The sequence below is a fragment of the Heteronotia binoei genome, chromosome 4 (assembly GCF_032191835.1).
Source record: "Heteronotia binoei isolate CCM8104 ecotype False Entrance Well chromosome 4, APGP_CSIRO_Hbin_v1, whole genome shotgun sequence".
Classification (NCBI taxonomy): Eukaryota; Metazoa; Chordata; class Lepidosauria; order Squamata; family Gekkonidae; genus Heteronotia; species Heteronotia binoei.
In genome coordinates, this window is record NC_083226.1 from 184,237,792 (window position 1) to 184,255,080 (window position 17,289).

Here is a 17,289-nt window from a genome sequence, read left to right on the forward strand (position 1 = left end):
AAGCAGAATTTTATTGTTCTCTACTTAGAGACAATGAATAGTCTAGAAAGTTTTGTGTTTCGTTTAATGTTGTTTGTTTATTTTTTCAGGAGGGAAAGCCACTTGTTGATTCTGCCCACGGAACAGCTTTTCCAATTTGCTAGCTTTAACCACCTTTGGTCAGCCCTGTTAGCTCTCAGTTATGATTCATGTGTCAAATGGATCCCCTTGGTTATACAATGGTTTTTGAAACCCCTTTTCATCGTTCTGAAATGTTCTGAAATGTCCTGGGGAAAAGCAACCTTTCGCGCTGCATGTAGCAACCTCCAGCGCAAGCTTTGAGACATTCAGAACGAGTGGTGGACCAAGCTTGCAGAGAGAACCCAGCTGTGTGCAGACACTGGTGATTTAAGAGGGTTCTACGAAGCCCTGAAGGCAGTATATGGTCCATCATATCAGGCTCAGAGTCCCTTGCGTAGTGCAGACGGCCAAGTGCTCCTCACAGAAAAGGCATCCATACTGAACCGGTGGTCGGAGTATTTTCAGGTTCTCTTCAGTGCCAACCGCGTAGTTCAAGATTCAGCAATCCACCTCACCCCACTTCAACCAGTGAAAACAGAGTTGGATGAGATCCCCACCCTAGAAGAGACTGTTAAAGCCATCAAGCAACTGAAAAGTGGCAAGGCAGCAGGAGTTGATGGAATTCCACCAGAGATCTGGAAGCATGGGGGCACAGTACTACATAGCTCAATTCACAAAGTACTTGTCACCTGCTGGGAACAAGGCAAATTACCACAGGACTTTCACAATGCAATCATCATCACCCTATACAAGAACAAAGGGGAAAAGTCAGACTGCTCCAACTACCGGGGGATAACCCTGCTCTCCATCGCAGGCAAAATCCTTGCCAGAATACTCCTGAACAGACTGGTGCCCACCATTGCAGAAGAACTCCTCCCAGAGAGCCAGTGCAGCTTCAGAGCTAACAGGAGCACCACCGACATGGTATTTGTTCTCAGGCAGCTCCAAGAGAAATGCAGGGAACAGAACAAGGCTCTGTATGTGACATTTGTCGACCTTACCAAAGCTTTCGATACCGTTAGCAGGAAAGGCCTGTGGCAAATCTTGGAACGTTTAGGATGTCCCCCAAGGTTCCTCAGCATGATCATCCAGCTACACGAAGACCAGCGAGGCCAAGTCAGACACTGCAACGACCTCTTCCCAATAGGCACAGGTGTAAAGCAAGGCTGCGTTCTCGCGCCAACTCTCTTTACGATCATCTTTAGCATGATGCTTCAAAGAGCCGCAGTAGATCTAGATGATGAGGATGGTGTCTACATCCGCTATCGCACCGATGGCAGCCTGTTCAACCTGAGGCGACTAAAGGCCCACTCCAAGACAATGGAAAAACTCATCCGAGAGCTACTGTTTGCTGATGATGCTGCACTCGTCTCCCACTCGGTATCAGCTCTGCAGCATATGACGTCCTGCTTTGCAGAGGCTGCCAAGCTATTCGGCCTAGAAGTTAGTCTGAAGAAGACAGAAGTTCTCCACCAGCCTGCACCCCAGGAAGATTATCACCCTCCCTGCATCACTGTGGGTGAATCAGTTCTGAAGACAGTCCAGCAGTTCAGCTACCTGGGGTGCATCATCTCCTCAGATGCCAAGATCGACAAGGAGATTGACAACAGGCTGGCAAAGACAAACCGTGCATTTGGGCGACTGCACAAAAGAGTGTGGAGCAACAAGCATCTGAAAAAAGGCACAAAGATCAATGTTTACAAAGCGGTTGTAATGACAACCCTCATCTACAGCTCCGAATCGTGGGTTTTATACCGTCATCACCTGCGACTCCTTGAGCGCTTTCATCAGCGCTGCCTTCGCACCATCCTCAACATCCACTGGAGTGACTTTGTGACCAACACTGAAGTCCTCAAGCGGGCGGAAGTTACCAGCATCGAGGCACTGCTGTTGAAGACGCAGCTGCGCTGGGCAGGGCATATTTCTAGGATGGAAAACCACCGCCTTCCCAAGATTGCCCTGTATGGCGAACTCTCCACCGGCCATCGAAATAGAGGGGCACCAAAGAAGAGGTACAAGGACTCCTTGAAGAAATCCCTTGGCACCTGTCGCATCAACCATCACCAGTGGTCTGACCTAGCCTCAGATCGCAAAGCATGGAGGCACACCATCCACCAGGCTGTCTCTTCCTTTGAGAACGCACGCATAGCTGGTCTTGAGGACAAAAGGAGATTGAGGAAGAATCGCACTGCTACAGCACCAACCCTAAATCAGACTTTTCCCTGCAGCCACTGTGGCCGGACCTGCCTGTCCCGCATTGGTCTTGTCAGCCACCAGTGAGCCTGCAGCAGACATGGACTATTGCACCCTTCTTAAATCTTTGTTCGCGAAGCCAAGCCGAGAGAGAGAGAGAGAGATAAAATTATGCTTGATGCACTCACTTTACGTTTATGGCTTTGAACGCCAGACTTTGTCCTTACCTTTAGTAGGTGTTATCCTAACCATTTTACTGACTTCGTACAATTTTGCTTTGAGCCTTGTTATTTTTACCTTCATAGTCGTTGTTTATCTCCTTCAAAAGGTGTGTGCTGCTATAATACAGTGTTGGTTGTTATCTACCTGGCTAAATCCTTTGCACTTGGCTCCGAAGAAATCTAATTCTTGGCTATTAGGCCTCTCAGTGTTGTTTAAGCTTACAATTTTATTACTTTTTGATTGGTTATTGTTATGTCAGACTTAAAACTAATTTCTCTTAACTGTGGAGGCCTTAACAATGTTGTCAAAGTCAGAAGGCTCTCCTCTGCGTTAACAAATTACAACCTGACCTCCTTTTTTTGCAGGAAACCCACATTAAAAAGGCAAATTCTAACATCCTTCGTTCAAAATGGTTTCAAACACAATTCCTAGCTGCCGGTTCATCAAAGTCACGTGGTGTTGCTATCATATTATCTAAAAGAGTTAGATTTGTACCTATAGCCCAAGAGGTTGACCCTCAGGGAAGATATATTTTCATTAAGGGTATGCTTAATAATTCCCTATTTACTTTGGTTTCCCTATACGCCCCCAATACAGCACAACTCACCTTCATAAAATCCACTCTATCTAGACTTGCCCTCTTCCAAGAAGGGGCAGTTATTATAGGAGGTGATTTTAATCAAATAATTGACCCTATCTGGGATAGATCTTTTAAATCACATCCCCCCACAACTACCCCCTCCACACCCTTGAGAGCCATTTTTCAAAATTCTAACCTATGCGATATCTGGAGAATCCAAAACCCTGGAATTAAAGATTATACGTATTTTTTGGCTGTGCATAATACCTTCACAAGAATTGATTATTTTCTTACCTCCCCTTCCTTATTGAATCAAATCTCCCACACTAGCATAGGCCTCAGAACTCTTTCTGACCATGCCTGGTTGGAATGTACACTAAGAATTGCCCCCCAGGATAGACCTTGTTATAACTGGTCGTTGAATAGGTCGCTTCTTTTAAATCAAGAATTCTGCACACAAATTGAACAAGAGATTAATCTTTATTTTGAAAACAATTCTGAATGCGGGGTCTCCACCGATATAGTTTGGGATGCAATGAAAGCTGTTCTACGGCGCAAGTGCATTTCCTTGAACTTGGCCTACAAGACAAGAAAATTGGAGCTTAGACAACTTTTATTGGATAACATTAAACTATTAGAACAAAAACACAAACAAAAACCTGTTCAAAAAAGATTTACCATAAACTCATGCTAGAGAGGAAAAAGCTAGATCTAATGGAATCTTCTACCATCAAGAAGAATCTTCTTTTTTTAAAACAGAGGTATTGGTACAACCACCCTCGCTCACTGAAATTACTATCCTGGAAACTAAGAAAAGAATTAGGGGAGAGACACCCGCCTGAACAGAGAAGCTATTGAGATTTACAAACACCAGCACAACTTTAACAGAAAGGACGAAGGCATTTCCATCCACCATCCTTGGTATCCAGCTCTGCAAAACACCCTACAGACTACAAATTGCAGAAGGTCACAGAACAACCAGCACATTCCAGAGAACAATCAGCACAATCAACAACCATCTTCCTTATCTTCACACCCCCTCCAACCCTCCCAGCAATCAACACAGAACAATGGTCACATTCCACAGCCAGTTTCTTTATCATCGCCCTTCCAGGAAGCCCCACCAAACAATAAGTACATTCACAAACCAATTGCCCTCTCACCACACCCCCTCCAGCCTAGAAATAGCAGCTCTCCAGCAGCCCTGGCCTCACTCAATGCACAGCAGCCAAGAAGGTCAGAGCGCCTGCTCCGGCTGCAACGCCACTGAAGATGTTCTCCGCAGCTGAGAACAAAACGTCTGGAAGAAAAACTTTCTCCAGTAGAACACGGCACTTGAGCCCGAAAGATTCTACAAACCCTAATGATGATGCCAGCCGTGAAAACCTGAAATCTTTGATAAATTAATGTTATCACTGATCACTCAGGTAAAAGACACTCTTCTAATAAAAAAAATCCTAGACACCTTCCATGACTATTTTCAAAAGCTGTATACTTCAACTAATCCTTCTCCTTTTTCAATAGATCACTTTTTACAAAACCAACACATTCTTAGTCACCTATCACATTTATTTATTTATTTATTTATTTATTTATTTATTTATTTATTTATTTATTTATTTATTTATATCCCGCCCTCCCCCACCTTGGCAGGCTCAGGGCGGCTAACAACATTCCATAAAACAACATGACCATCAACTCTTCTTAGACTCTCCTATCTCCCCCACAGAAGTGTTTGATGCTATCAAATCTTCCAAACCTAACAAAACTCCGGGCAGGGATGGTTTACCCTCAGAGTTCTACAAAAAAATTGGCCCATCTCTAATTCCCCATTTTACTTCAATTTGTAATCTTGTGTTGGAGACTTGTCATATGCCCCCTTCATGGTCTCAGGCGAAGATAATTCTTATACCTAAAAGAGACAAGGATCCTTCAAACACCAAATCTTATCGCCCTATTTCTTTACTTAACAATGATTATAAGTTATTTACGTCTATCTTGACAGCTAGACTGAATATAATTATAGGCTCCTACATTCATACCAACCAATCAGGATTCATTCCAAACTGAGACATTATGGACAATACGAGACAATCAATTTAATACAATATTGTGCCCTCCAAAAATTTGAATCATGTATTCTGGCCCTAGATATCGAAAAGGCCTTTGGCAGCATGGAGCCGCTTTTTCTCCGCAAAGTTCTATACCACATGGGCTTTGGCCCAAAATTTATTAAGGTCATCGACTCCCTTTATTTAGATCCATCTGCCTTTCTACAAATCAACGGCCAACAGTCTTCTGCATTTAAACTGGAAAGAGGGACACGTCAAGGCTGCCCCCTTTCACCAATTCTATTTGCATTGGCTATTGAACCGTTCGCTAATTTGATTCGTCTTTCTCCTGAGATTCCCGGCATGTCAGTTCAAGGCTTCACATTTAAAATCAGCTTATTTGCTGATGACATAGTTTTATAAATTTCACACCCTCTGCAATCCTTGGACGTTATCTCCACTCTTTTGGATAATTTTGGTACACTTTCTGGTCTTCAAGTTAATCATTCTAAATCTATTCTTTACCCAATTAATATCCTTCCTAACTAAGAAAGAAATAAACATCAAATACCCCTTCCATTGGGTTACCGAAAATTGGCCATACTTAGGGCTAAAAATCCCCTTAAACCTTTCTAGTTTATTAAAGACAAATTATACTGCCACCTTATCAGACATCTCTACTACCTCAAAGCAGTGGGACAAATTGCAACTGTCTTGGATGGAAAGAATTCAAACGATCAAATCCTTTATTTTTCCACGAATTTTATATTTATTTCGGGCCCTTCCCATTGCGATACCTCAAAAGATGCTAAACTCTTGGCAACAAGCTTTGCCCGCCTTCATCTGGAAGTACAAAAAAGCCAGAATTAAAATAACAACTCTCTGCCGATCAAGAGCAAAAGGAGGCCTGGCAGTTCCTGACATTACTCGATACTACAAAGCTGCTATCCTTTCCCAAATCACCAACATTTTATATCAACGCCCTCCTCCAGCATGGATACTTGTTGAAGAGGCCCACTTTATTCTCCTCAAATATTATGAGCTACTATGGCTCAAGAGATTAGATCATCCTTTATGGCACTTTGTTAATCCATTTCTTAAGGCACTTCTTTCTACATGGGTTTCGGAGCGTTCCTATCTTGCACCTGGTTTTTCCATCATTTCTTTGTTTATTGGTCAAAAATGGTTCCCCCCGGCCCAACTACCTTCTTCTTTCAAAGCTTGGCAAGACTCCTCAAGAGTCTTCTTTTTCGATCTTCTTTCCTCTTCTAAACAAATTTTACCCAAAGATAAACTAGATCAAAAATTATTAACTCCATAACCTTGGTTTCAATATTTCCAAATTAGACACTTACTCCAAAACACCAAATTGAAATCGTCACTTTCCCGTCCAGCGACAGACTTCGAATACCTGATCCTCCACCTGCAGGATAGTGGGATGTCAAAAGGTCTTATTTCGCGTATATACCGTATTCTCTTAACCAAATTGGAATCCTCTTTACCCTCTTACACGACCTCGTGGCATAGGGACTGCAAGACTACACTTTCTCCAGATCAATGGGACTCTATCTGGGCCAGTGAAATTTTACACTCTAACATAATAAATATATCACAACAGAACTTTAAATTAATTGCCTGTTGGTACCTTACCCCTACCCAACTATCGCATATGATCACTTCGAACTCCCCTGATTGCTGGAGAAATTGTGGTCTCAAAGCCTCTTACATTCATTGTTGGTGGGATTGTCCCCAAATAAGACCCTTTTGGACCTTAATCTGTTCTCATCTTTCAACTTTATTGGGTATTATAATTCCTGATGATCCTACCGTGTTACTTCTCAACCACTGGCCCGGAGCAAAACTGTCACCCTCGAAAAGATCTCTAATTGCCAAACTCTTAATGGCGGCAAAAACAACGGTAGCCCAATCCTGGAAAAACTCTAACAATTTGTCCCTCAACACCTGGCTCCTGAAAATTTGGGAGCATATAGCAATGGACAAAATCCAGGCGGCGTTAGACACTAATGACCCTTATCCATTTTATATTAATTCCTACAACAAAAGCAAACTGTATAAAGACTTTTTGTGGTTATAATTTTATTTTAGTGTAATTATGTAATTTATGTATTGGCTTGTCCCATTTATCTTTTTTGTTCTGTCATGTATTTTTCTTGGTTATAAAATATTATTTATATTGTTTAAAGAGTATTTGTTATTTTGTTATACTTAATGTTTGTTATTGCATTGGCTGTTTTTATCAACTCATATGTAACTTTTGCATTTACTTATGACGTTTCTTATACAGAATTTGCTTCAATAAAACCATTTAAACTTAAAATAAATAAATAAGACGGAGGTTCTCATTACTAACTGCCCAAGATCTGTGCGAGTGAGAAAGAAAATATTACATGATGTGTCTGAAGTAGCACCATTGCCATTTATCTGATTGTTTTGTTGTTTTATTGTTTTAATATCACTTTTGTTCACTGTCTATTTTATGCTGTTAGCCGCCTTGAGTCTGTACAGAATGGGGAGCATATAAATATAACTTAAATAAATAAATCTCCTTTTCTTCTTCACTTTGATCTTGACCATGACTTCCATCCTTTCAGAAGAATTTTTACTCTTGAATTTCTTTCCTTCCTCATATTAAAATGGTCAGTCTCTTTTTCTCTCTCTCTGCGAAAAACCCAGAAATATAAGAGAGACTATGGTGGAGACAGACAATGACCTTGCAACAAAAGAAAGGCAAAAAAATGATCAGTATCTCTATCTGTCTGTCTCTGTCTGTCTGTCTGTCTGTCTATCTATCTGCAAAAGAAGCCAGGAATGTAAGAGAGGCTCTGTTCGAGACAGACTGTGGTGTCACATCCAAAGAAAGGCTGCAGAGTTCCTCAGGAGATCCCAAGAACATATTTCCTTCCCAAACGATCTGGCTGAGAGTGAGTATCCTTCATGTTATGTCAAGGGAAGAAGCAAGGAACGGCCATGGGGGATTTCTGATTTACTTCTGAGCGGCATTTGGTTTCGTGCAACCATAAAGCCCTCTGAGTAAGGAGAGAGAGTGGGAGAGCGAACTTCTGGGGCCTGAAATCTGGAGGTGCAGAAACTCATTCTGGGCAAGAGCTCTGCTGTGGCTCTTGAGGCGCTGAGGTATCCTTCAATACTAGATATTCTGGGGAAAGTCAAGATCAGCCAAGCTGGATGAGGCCAAGGGGCCGTCAATGCTTTCCTTATGCAGTCAAATAGATGCCTTTGGACCTTACAAACCTCCCAGGTACTAAAAGGGCCTCTCTATTTATTCCAGCAGAGGATGATCAGAGAAATGAGGAGGACGAGGAACTTCATCAGCAAATGTCAGACAGAGTTAAAAATGAAGGCTTGAAAGAAAATGTCAGTTATCAAGGCCTACCTAAGAGAAAGTACTGTGGCCATTTGGCTGAGAATCAAGATGGAAGAAAGCAGAATGTACATTTTCCAAAGCACAGGATAATGAAGGCAAGTAAATCCGTTCAGTGTGGAAAGTACTTCAGAAATAGATCACAACTCCTTCTGGACCCAAGAACTCACACAGGGGAGAAACCATTCGAATGCACAGAGTGTGGAAAGAGATTCAGGAGGAGTGGCCATCTTCAGGAGCATCAAAGAACTCACACAGGGGAGAAACCATTTGAATGCATGGTGTGTGGGAAAAGATTCAGGTTCAGGGGTCAACTTCGGGGGCATGGGAGAACTCACACAGGGGAGAAACCTTTTGAATGTTCAGAGTGTGGAAAGAGATTCAGTCTGAGTTGCACTCTCCAACGGCACCAAGTAACCCACACAGGAGAGAAACCTTTTGAATGCTCAGAGTGTGGGAAGAGATTCAGTCGGAGTGGCACTCTCCAACGGCATCAAGTAACCCACACAGGGGAGAAACCTTTTGAATGTACAGGTTGTGGAAAGAGATTCAGTCAGAGTAGCCATCTTCAAGAGCATCAAAAAACTCATACAGGGGAAAAACCTTTTGAATGCTCCCAGTGTGGGAAAAAATTCAGTAGGAGTGGATATCTTCAACTGCATCAAACAACCCACACAGGGGAGAAACCTTTTGAATGTTCAGTGTGTGGAAAGAAATTCAGGTTGAGTGGCCATCTTCAGAATCATTGGAGAACTCACGCAGAAGAGAAACCTTTTGAATGCTCAGCATGTGGAAGGAGATTTGGTGTGCTTTCCATTCTTCAAAAGCATCAGAGAACTCACACAGGGGAGAAACCTTATGAATGCGCAGTGTGTAGAAAGAGATTCAGTCTGATTTCCACACTTCAAATTCATCGGAGAACTCACACAGGGGAGAAACCTTTTGAATGCTCAGAATGTGGAACGAGATTCACTCAGAGGGGCACTCTTCAACTGCACCAAAGAACCCACAGAGGGGAGAAACCATTTCCATGTTCAGAGTGTGGAAGGAGTTTTAGTAAGAACAGCACTCTGAGAGTGCACCAGAGAACCCACACAGGGGAGAAACCTTATGAATGCTTAGAGTGTGGAAAAAGATTCACTCGGAGTGGCACTCCTACCCCCCCAGGGAAAGTATATGCGCAATACATAGCCTCTCCTCTCCCGGTGTAGTGAACGCCACGTGGTCACTGTCTGGCTATGCCTGGCAGATGGTCACTGCAATGGCCTCTCCTGCATTACTGCATCCGTAGCAACACCTTCTCGATGGTCCCCCCCGTTTTTCACAGAGTTTGCTACGTCACGGTGTGACCGAATTGTCCGGCGGTATAACCGGATGGGCAGGCTGGGCCCACCAACCTCACCAGCCTACGAGAAGGAAAACTCTAACATCAAACCCGGGCAGATAGAGCTTGTTAATGTAACACCTACCACCTGGAGGACTCGCTGCCGGCGTCCTGGCTTACTGGGCCATGGCAGATGACCCCCAGGTGAAAGGGTGGAGCCAGTACCACGCACACTGTGCTTCACCTAAAAAATTCCTCTGCGCAGGCCTGAAGGGCATATCCACAGGTTGGATGAGTGGGCATCAACATGGCAGATGATGTTCAATGTGACCAAGTGCAAAGTAATGCACATTGGGGCCAAGAATCCCAGCTACAAATACAAGTTGATGGGGTGTGAACTGGCAGAGACTGACCAAGACAGAGATCTTAGGGTTGTGGTAGATAACTCACTGAAAACGTCAAGACAGTGTGCAATTGCAATAAAAAAGGCCAACGCCATGCTGGGAATTATTAGGAAGGGAATTGAAAACAAATCAGCCAGTATCATAATGCCCCTGTATAAATCAAAGGTACGGTCTCATTATTATTATTTATTAATTTTATTAATTATTATTATTATTAATAATTATTATTAATTTTATTTATATCCCGCCCTCCCCGCCTAGGCAGGCTCAGGGCGGCTAACAAACATTCAATAAAACATGTTATAAATACAGTAATTAAAATACATTAAGTGCATTAAAAATATAGACACATTAAAATTATAAATTTTAATTAAAATTATTAATTAAAATTATAAAACAGCATAAAATTCCAATATTCATGTGGAATACTGTGTGCGATTCTGGTCGCCGCACCTCAAAAAGGATATTATAGCATTGGAGAAAGTCCAGAAAAGGGCAACTAGAATGATTCAGGGTTTGGAACACTATCCCTATGAAGAAAGGTTAAAACGCTTGGGGCTCTTTAGCTTGGAGAAACGTCGACTGCGGGGTGACATGATAGAGGTTTACAAGATAATGCATGGGATGGAGAAAGTAGAGAAAGAAGTACTTTTCTCCCTTTCTCACAATACAAGAACTCGTGGGCATTCGATGAAATTGCTGAGCAGACAGGTTAAAACGGATAAAAGGAAGTACTTCTTCACCCAAAGGGTGATTAACATGTGGAATTCACTGCCACAGGAGGTGGTGGTGGCCACAAGTATAGCCACCTTCAAGAGGGGCTTAGATAAAACTATGGAGCACAGGTCTATCAGTGGCTATTAGCCACAGTGTGTGTGTATATATAAAATTTTTTGCCACTGTGTGACACAGACTGTTGGACTGGATGGGCCGTTGGCCTGATCCAACATGGCTTCTCTTATGTTCTTATGTTCTTATAACCATGCATTGGATTTTTCCTACCTAAATGCAGAACTTTACATTTATTCCTGTTAAAATTCATTTTATTGGTTTTAGCCCAGTTTTCCAGCCTGAAGGTCATCCTGTATCCTGTTTCTGTCGTCTCCTGTGTAGTAACATCTCCCAATGTAGTAACATCTGCAAATTTAATAAGCATTCCCTCTTTTCCTTCATCCAGATCATTTATAAAGATGTTGAACAATACAGGTCCCAGGACAGATCCTTGAGGCACTCAATTTGTCCCTCCTCTCCAAGAGAATGAGGAACCATTCACAAGCACTCTTTGGGTGCCATCTGTCAACCAGTTACTGATCCATCTAACGGTAACAGGATCCAAACCACATTTTACCAACTTGTCAACAAGGATAGTATGTGGTTTCCGGTCTGTGGCGGGGCGAAGCGGCGGCGTCTCGGCGAGCTCTGCTGAGTCGAGCCGAACGGAGGCTTCACGGGGGACTTGCGGGTCCGTGCAGACCTCCAGTCGAGGGAGGCTAGTACACAGAGGGAGCGAGGGAAAGTGCCAGTGGGAGTTTTTCTCCGCAGGCACCGTTCTTCCTCTTTCCCTGTCCCGAAGCCAAGCGGCGCCTCAGGCGACTCAGCTCCAACCTCCGGAACAAGGAGGTGTCTGTCGGTAGGCGATTCTTGAGAAGGCAATTGTGTGGAGAAACTGTAGACAGCGTGGACTTGATTTGCGGTCTGGCATTCTGCTGATACCCTCTTGCACGAACTGTGTACATAAGAACATAAGAGAAGCCATGTTAGATCAGGCCAATGGCCCATCCAGTCCAACATTCTGTGTCACACAGCGGCCAAATATATATATATATATATATATATATATATATATATATATATATATATATATGTATACACACACACACACACATACACACTGTGGCTAATAGCCACTGATGGACCTCTGCTCCATATTTTTATCTAACCCCCTCTTGAAGGTGGCCATGCTTGTGGCCGCCACCACCTCCTGTGGCAGTGAATTCCACATGTTAATCGCCCTTTGGGTGAAGAAGTACTTCCTTTTATCCGTTTTAACCTGTCTGCTCAGCAATTTCATCGAATGCCCACGAGTTCTTGTATTGTGAGAAAGGGAGAAAAGTACTTCTTTCTCTACTTTCTCCATCCCATGCATTATCTTGTAAACCTCTATCATGTCACCCCTCAGTCGACGTTTCTCCAAGCTAAAGAGCCCTAAGCGTTTCAACCTTTCTTCATAGGGAAGGTGTTCCAGCCCTTTAATCATTCTAGTTGCCCTTTTCTGAACTTTCTCCAATGCTATAATATCCTTTTTGAGGTGCGGCGACCAGAACTGCACACAGTACTCCAAATGAGACCGCACCATCGATTTATACAGGGGCATTATGATACTGGCTGATTTGTTTTCAATTCCCTTCCTAATAATTCCCAGCATGGCGTTGGCCTTTTTTATTGCAAACGCACACTGCCTTGACATTTTCAGTGAATTATCTACCACGACCCCAAGATCTCTCTCTTGGTCAGTCTCTGCCAGTTCACACCCCATCAACTTGTATTTGTAGCTGGGATTCTTGGCCCCAATGTGCATTACTTTGCACTTGGCCACATTGAACCGCATCTGCCACGTTGACGCCCACTCACCCAGCCTCAACAGATCCCTTTGGAGTTCCTCACAATCCTCTCTGGTTCTCACCACCCTGAACAATTTAGTGTCATCCGCAAATTTGGCCACTTCACTGCTCACTCCCAACTCTAAATCATTTATGAACAAGTTAAAGAGCATGGGACCCAGTACCGAGCCCTGCGGCACCCCACTGCTTACCGTCCTCCACTGCGAAGACTTCCCATTTATACTCACTCTCTGCTTCCTATTACTCAGCCAGTTTTTGATCCACAAGAGGACCTGTCCTTTTACTCCATGACTCTCAAGCTTTCTAAGGAGCCTTTGATGAGGAACTTTATCAAAAGCTTTCTGGAAGTCAAGGTAAACAACATCTATCGGGTCTCCTTTGTCCACAAGTTTGTTTACCCCCTCAAAGAAATGTAACAGGTTAGTGAGGCAAGATCTTCCCTTACAGAACCCATGCTGAGTCTTCCTCAATAACCCGTGTTCATCAATGTGCCTACTCATTCTGTCCTTGATAATGGTTTCTACCAACTTTCCCGGTATTGAAGTCAGACTAACTGGCCTGTAATTTCCTGGATCTCCTGTGTTTGAAATGTTTGTTTGAACTGCTCATTTCTGTGGGACAGAAGACTCTTCTGCTGTCTGTTTCACAAAGGAAGAGGAGACGCCTGAGAAGGCGAGTGTGGGGAGAACTGTGTATGAACTGTTTGTTTGAACTGCTTATTTGTTTGGGACGGAAGACTTTTCTGCTGTTTGTTCCACAAGGGAAGAGGAGACGCCTGATACGTCATCCTCTACAGGTGTGGCTTGCAGGAGATTGCTGAGGGCGCGAGGCACGGACGAGGAGGTGGGTAAGGAGCTGACACGACTTACAGGCGGCTCACAGGCTCATAGGCTGACCAGGCAGTATTGTGTGGTGCTTCTGGGCTTGTCAGGCGGGCCGTTGGAGAAGAGGCAGAGAAAGAAGGACAAAGGGAGGAGAAAGGCGGCTGCGGCTTGACCCAGAAGGAGAGGAAGGACAGGAATAACGAAAGGAATAACTGCCCCTATCCTGACTTTCACCAGCAAGTGTTTGTGAGGCCAACGGGCCACAATGAGTTATATATAACAGATCCTTTGGAACTTTGGGAAGCAGACAACACAGCAAGAACTTTTACTTGGGAAGCAGACAACACAGCAACACAACAAGAACCTGTGACTGTCGCCCTTGCTTTCTTTTTTTCTTCTTCTGGTCTCTCTCCTTCCCCTGGAAAGAACAGTTCTGTTGGGAGATTTGTTAAGGGGACGAGAGGAGAGGGGAAGGGAAGGGAAAAGGGAGGGGGGAGATAGGTCCCTCTATGACTTTAAGGGGAGAGAGTTGAATTTAGTTGTAGTAATTGGTGGACTCAGGAAGTACAGAGGAATTTGTATACTTTATTATACTTTATTATACCATAAATAAGACAACAGGGTAACAAGGTAGTAAATTACAACAGATAAAATGTCACAGCAAGTGAAAGCTAAGGCTTCGCCAGGTCAACCAAAGTCAATTGGTGCAACAATCTCGCATGACTCTCTTAAAGAGATCCAACAAACCTTCTTAGAGGCTTTAAGACAGGCTCAAATAACTTTGAGTACTCAGATAGAGGGTCTAGCAAGTAAGATAGTAGCTCTTGATGAAAAGTGTAATGAGACAAAGAAGGACATGGCGGAGGTGGTGAACATCACGAAAGCCATTGAGGGAAAGCTGAGACTAAAAGATCAGAGGATAGGAGAAATTGTGACAGGACAAGAGGAGTATGATATCAAAATGGCTAAAGTAGAATTAGGACAAGCGGACTATATACTCAGATTGTTGAATATACCTGAGGAAAAAAGCGAGAACTTAGTTGAAATCATAGCAGAGGCGCTGACAAATGTTATAAATACAGACCAAGAGGATATAGAAAGAGAAATTGATTTTATACTGAGAGTTGGTTCACAATATGCGAGGAAAAACGACCTTCCAAGGGAAGTACATATAAAGTTTGTGCGTAGGTGTTTTAAAGAAAAAATCTGGTGAGAACTAAGGGATCAACCTCTCATGATCAAAGGAACTAAGATTAAAGTGATGAGAGAGATTCCTTGGGTAATAAGACACAAGAGGAAACCCTACAAGAATTTAGCAATAATGTTACAGGAACGGGGTATAATGTACAGATGGCTTATCCCGGAGGGGTTATTATTCACCTATGTTGGAATAAGATATAAGATCGACTCATATGAGAAAGCGGAAGATTTTATAAGAAATCAATCAACAACATGGTCAAAGAAATCAGATAGAAGGAATTCTAAAGACGATCAAACTAAAGTAAGTCAAAGGGGCCCTGCTGAGCTAGGTGATTTGGTGTTTTTAAACGAGCAAGAGGAGGGTGAGGTTAGACAGGGAGAGGACTTGACCCTGAGAGAGACAAGAGCACAGAGAAAAAAGAAAAACTTTTAAGGTAAACTTTAGGTTATTGAATTTTCACAAATGGTGAATTTGTTTAAAACTCTATCTCTAAACGTAAACGGCCTGAACTCTCCTCAAAAGAGAAAACGTACATTTCTCCAATTAAAGAAATTAAATTTAGATGTTATATGTTTACAGGAGACTCACATGAAAAAGAAGGATGAACTGCTATTATTGAATAATAGATTAGGGAATGCGTTTGTAACATCTGAACTTCAAAAGAAAAAAAGGGGATTGGTGACTTATGTTAGGGATGATTTACAAGCCAAAATGATTTTTCAGTCGGCTGATGCTAGATTTCAAGGGATTGAAATATGTAAAGAGTCATTAAAAATTTTGTTTGTCAATATCTACGCACCTAATACTAAACAGAGTAAGTTCTATAAAGATTTATATGCAGAAATTAGTACCTATAATTATGATAAGATTTGTTTATTAGGTGATTTTAACGCGGTACCATCCTCAGAACTAGACAGAAGTACGAGAAGCTCTAAAAAAAGATCGAAGAGACCTGGTAGTAATACTCTACCAGAGGCGTTCTTCAGGATGGTAGATGAATATACCCTAGTTGACACTTGGCGAACACTAAATCCAAATAAAAGGGACTTTCTAGGAGACATAACTCTTGGTCTCGTATCGACATGGTCTGGATGTCGGCAGGATTGATGAAATTAGTCGAGGAGATAGAAATTCTCCCCAGTACAGTGGCTGATCATAATCCTATTATGATGGCTATGAAGGATGTTAAGAAAAGAACAGGGTGGAGAATGAATCCTAAGCTTTTGGAGGATAAACAATTTATTAAATACGCTAAGGAGGAGATGAATTTCTTCTTTCAATTAAATTCGCAGAAAGAAATCTCATAGGATTTTGTGGGAGACAAGTAAAGCATACATGAGAGGGTTAGTTATTAGTTATAATGCTTTTAAAAGACGTGAGGAAAGCAGAGTCTTAACAGAATTGACAGACTTAATTAAATGTAAGGAGAAGCAATTAAAAGAGAAACCCACCCTACAAGAAATTAAGGCAGAAATAAAGATGTTACAACATAAGATCCATCTAATACATTTGGAGGAGATGGAGAAAAAGGTTCGGTATGCCAAGCTGCAATTTTTTGAAAACGCGAACAAGCCAGGAAAATGGCTGGCTTATAAAGTAAGGAAAGAACGAGAAATAAAATTAATGAAGGTTTTAAAGGATAAAGAAGGGAATCAAAGAGCGCTTTTAGGAGACATGCAGCGTATAATTTGGGATTTTTACTCCGACCTATATAGGGGGAATGAAATTAATGGTGAAGTGCAAGATACCTATATAAAAAACAAGGCTTTGCAGCAATTAACCGAAGAACAGAAGAACACATTAAATAGCCCGTTCACGATATTGGAAATAGAAGAAGCCTGGGCTAAATTAAAAAAAAACAAAGCGGCAGGACCTGACGGGCTTCCTGCGGAGTATTACATCTCCCTGAAAGAAAATATCATAATGCAATTTAAGAACTTAGCAGAGGAGGTTTGGACGTCATTTAAAATTCCAGACTCCTGGAGAAGTGCGAACGTTGTGCTTATCCCGAAATCTACAAGTGATTTAGATGATATTAGGAATTATCGTCTGATTTCTCTATTAAACGTAGACTATAAGATCTACGCGACAATTATAGCCAATAGATGTAAGAAGATTTTAAGAACATTAATTCACGCTGACCAGGCGGGTTTCCTCCCAAAGCGATATTTGAGGTCCAATATTAGGACCTTATCTAATATTCTTGAATATTATGAGTTACATCGGGAAAAACAAATAGTATTATTTTTCATCGATGCCGAAAAGGCATTCGACAATTTAAATTGGGAGTTTATGTTCCGTTTATTAAAAGCAATGGATTTTGGAGACGGGTTTGTCAGAAACATACAGGCTCTCTACAGCGACCAGGTAGCGAAAATAATCGTTAATGGTACTCTGACGGAGGAATTA

The 17,289-nt window shown here is 42.3% G+C and overlaps 1 protein-coding gene across 1 annotated transcript in view; it reads left to right on the forward strand.

The window, feature by feature from the left end:
* The window catches only part of LOC132570195 (zinc finger protein OZF-like), a 28,296-nt gene extending 16,352 nt beyond the window's left edge, over positions 1 to 11,944 (forward strand). Inside the window, exons 3-4 of the mRNA XM_060236628.1 lie at positions 8,667 to 9,142; positions 11,808 to 11,944. Coding sequence (XP_060092611.1) covers positions 8,667 to 9,142; positions 11,808 to 11,944 — 613 coding nt within the window. The remainder of the gene's footprint in view (positions 1 to 8,666; positions 9,143 to 11,807) is intronic.
* The last annotated feature ends 5,345 nt before the right edge of the window (positions 11,945 to 17,289 follow it).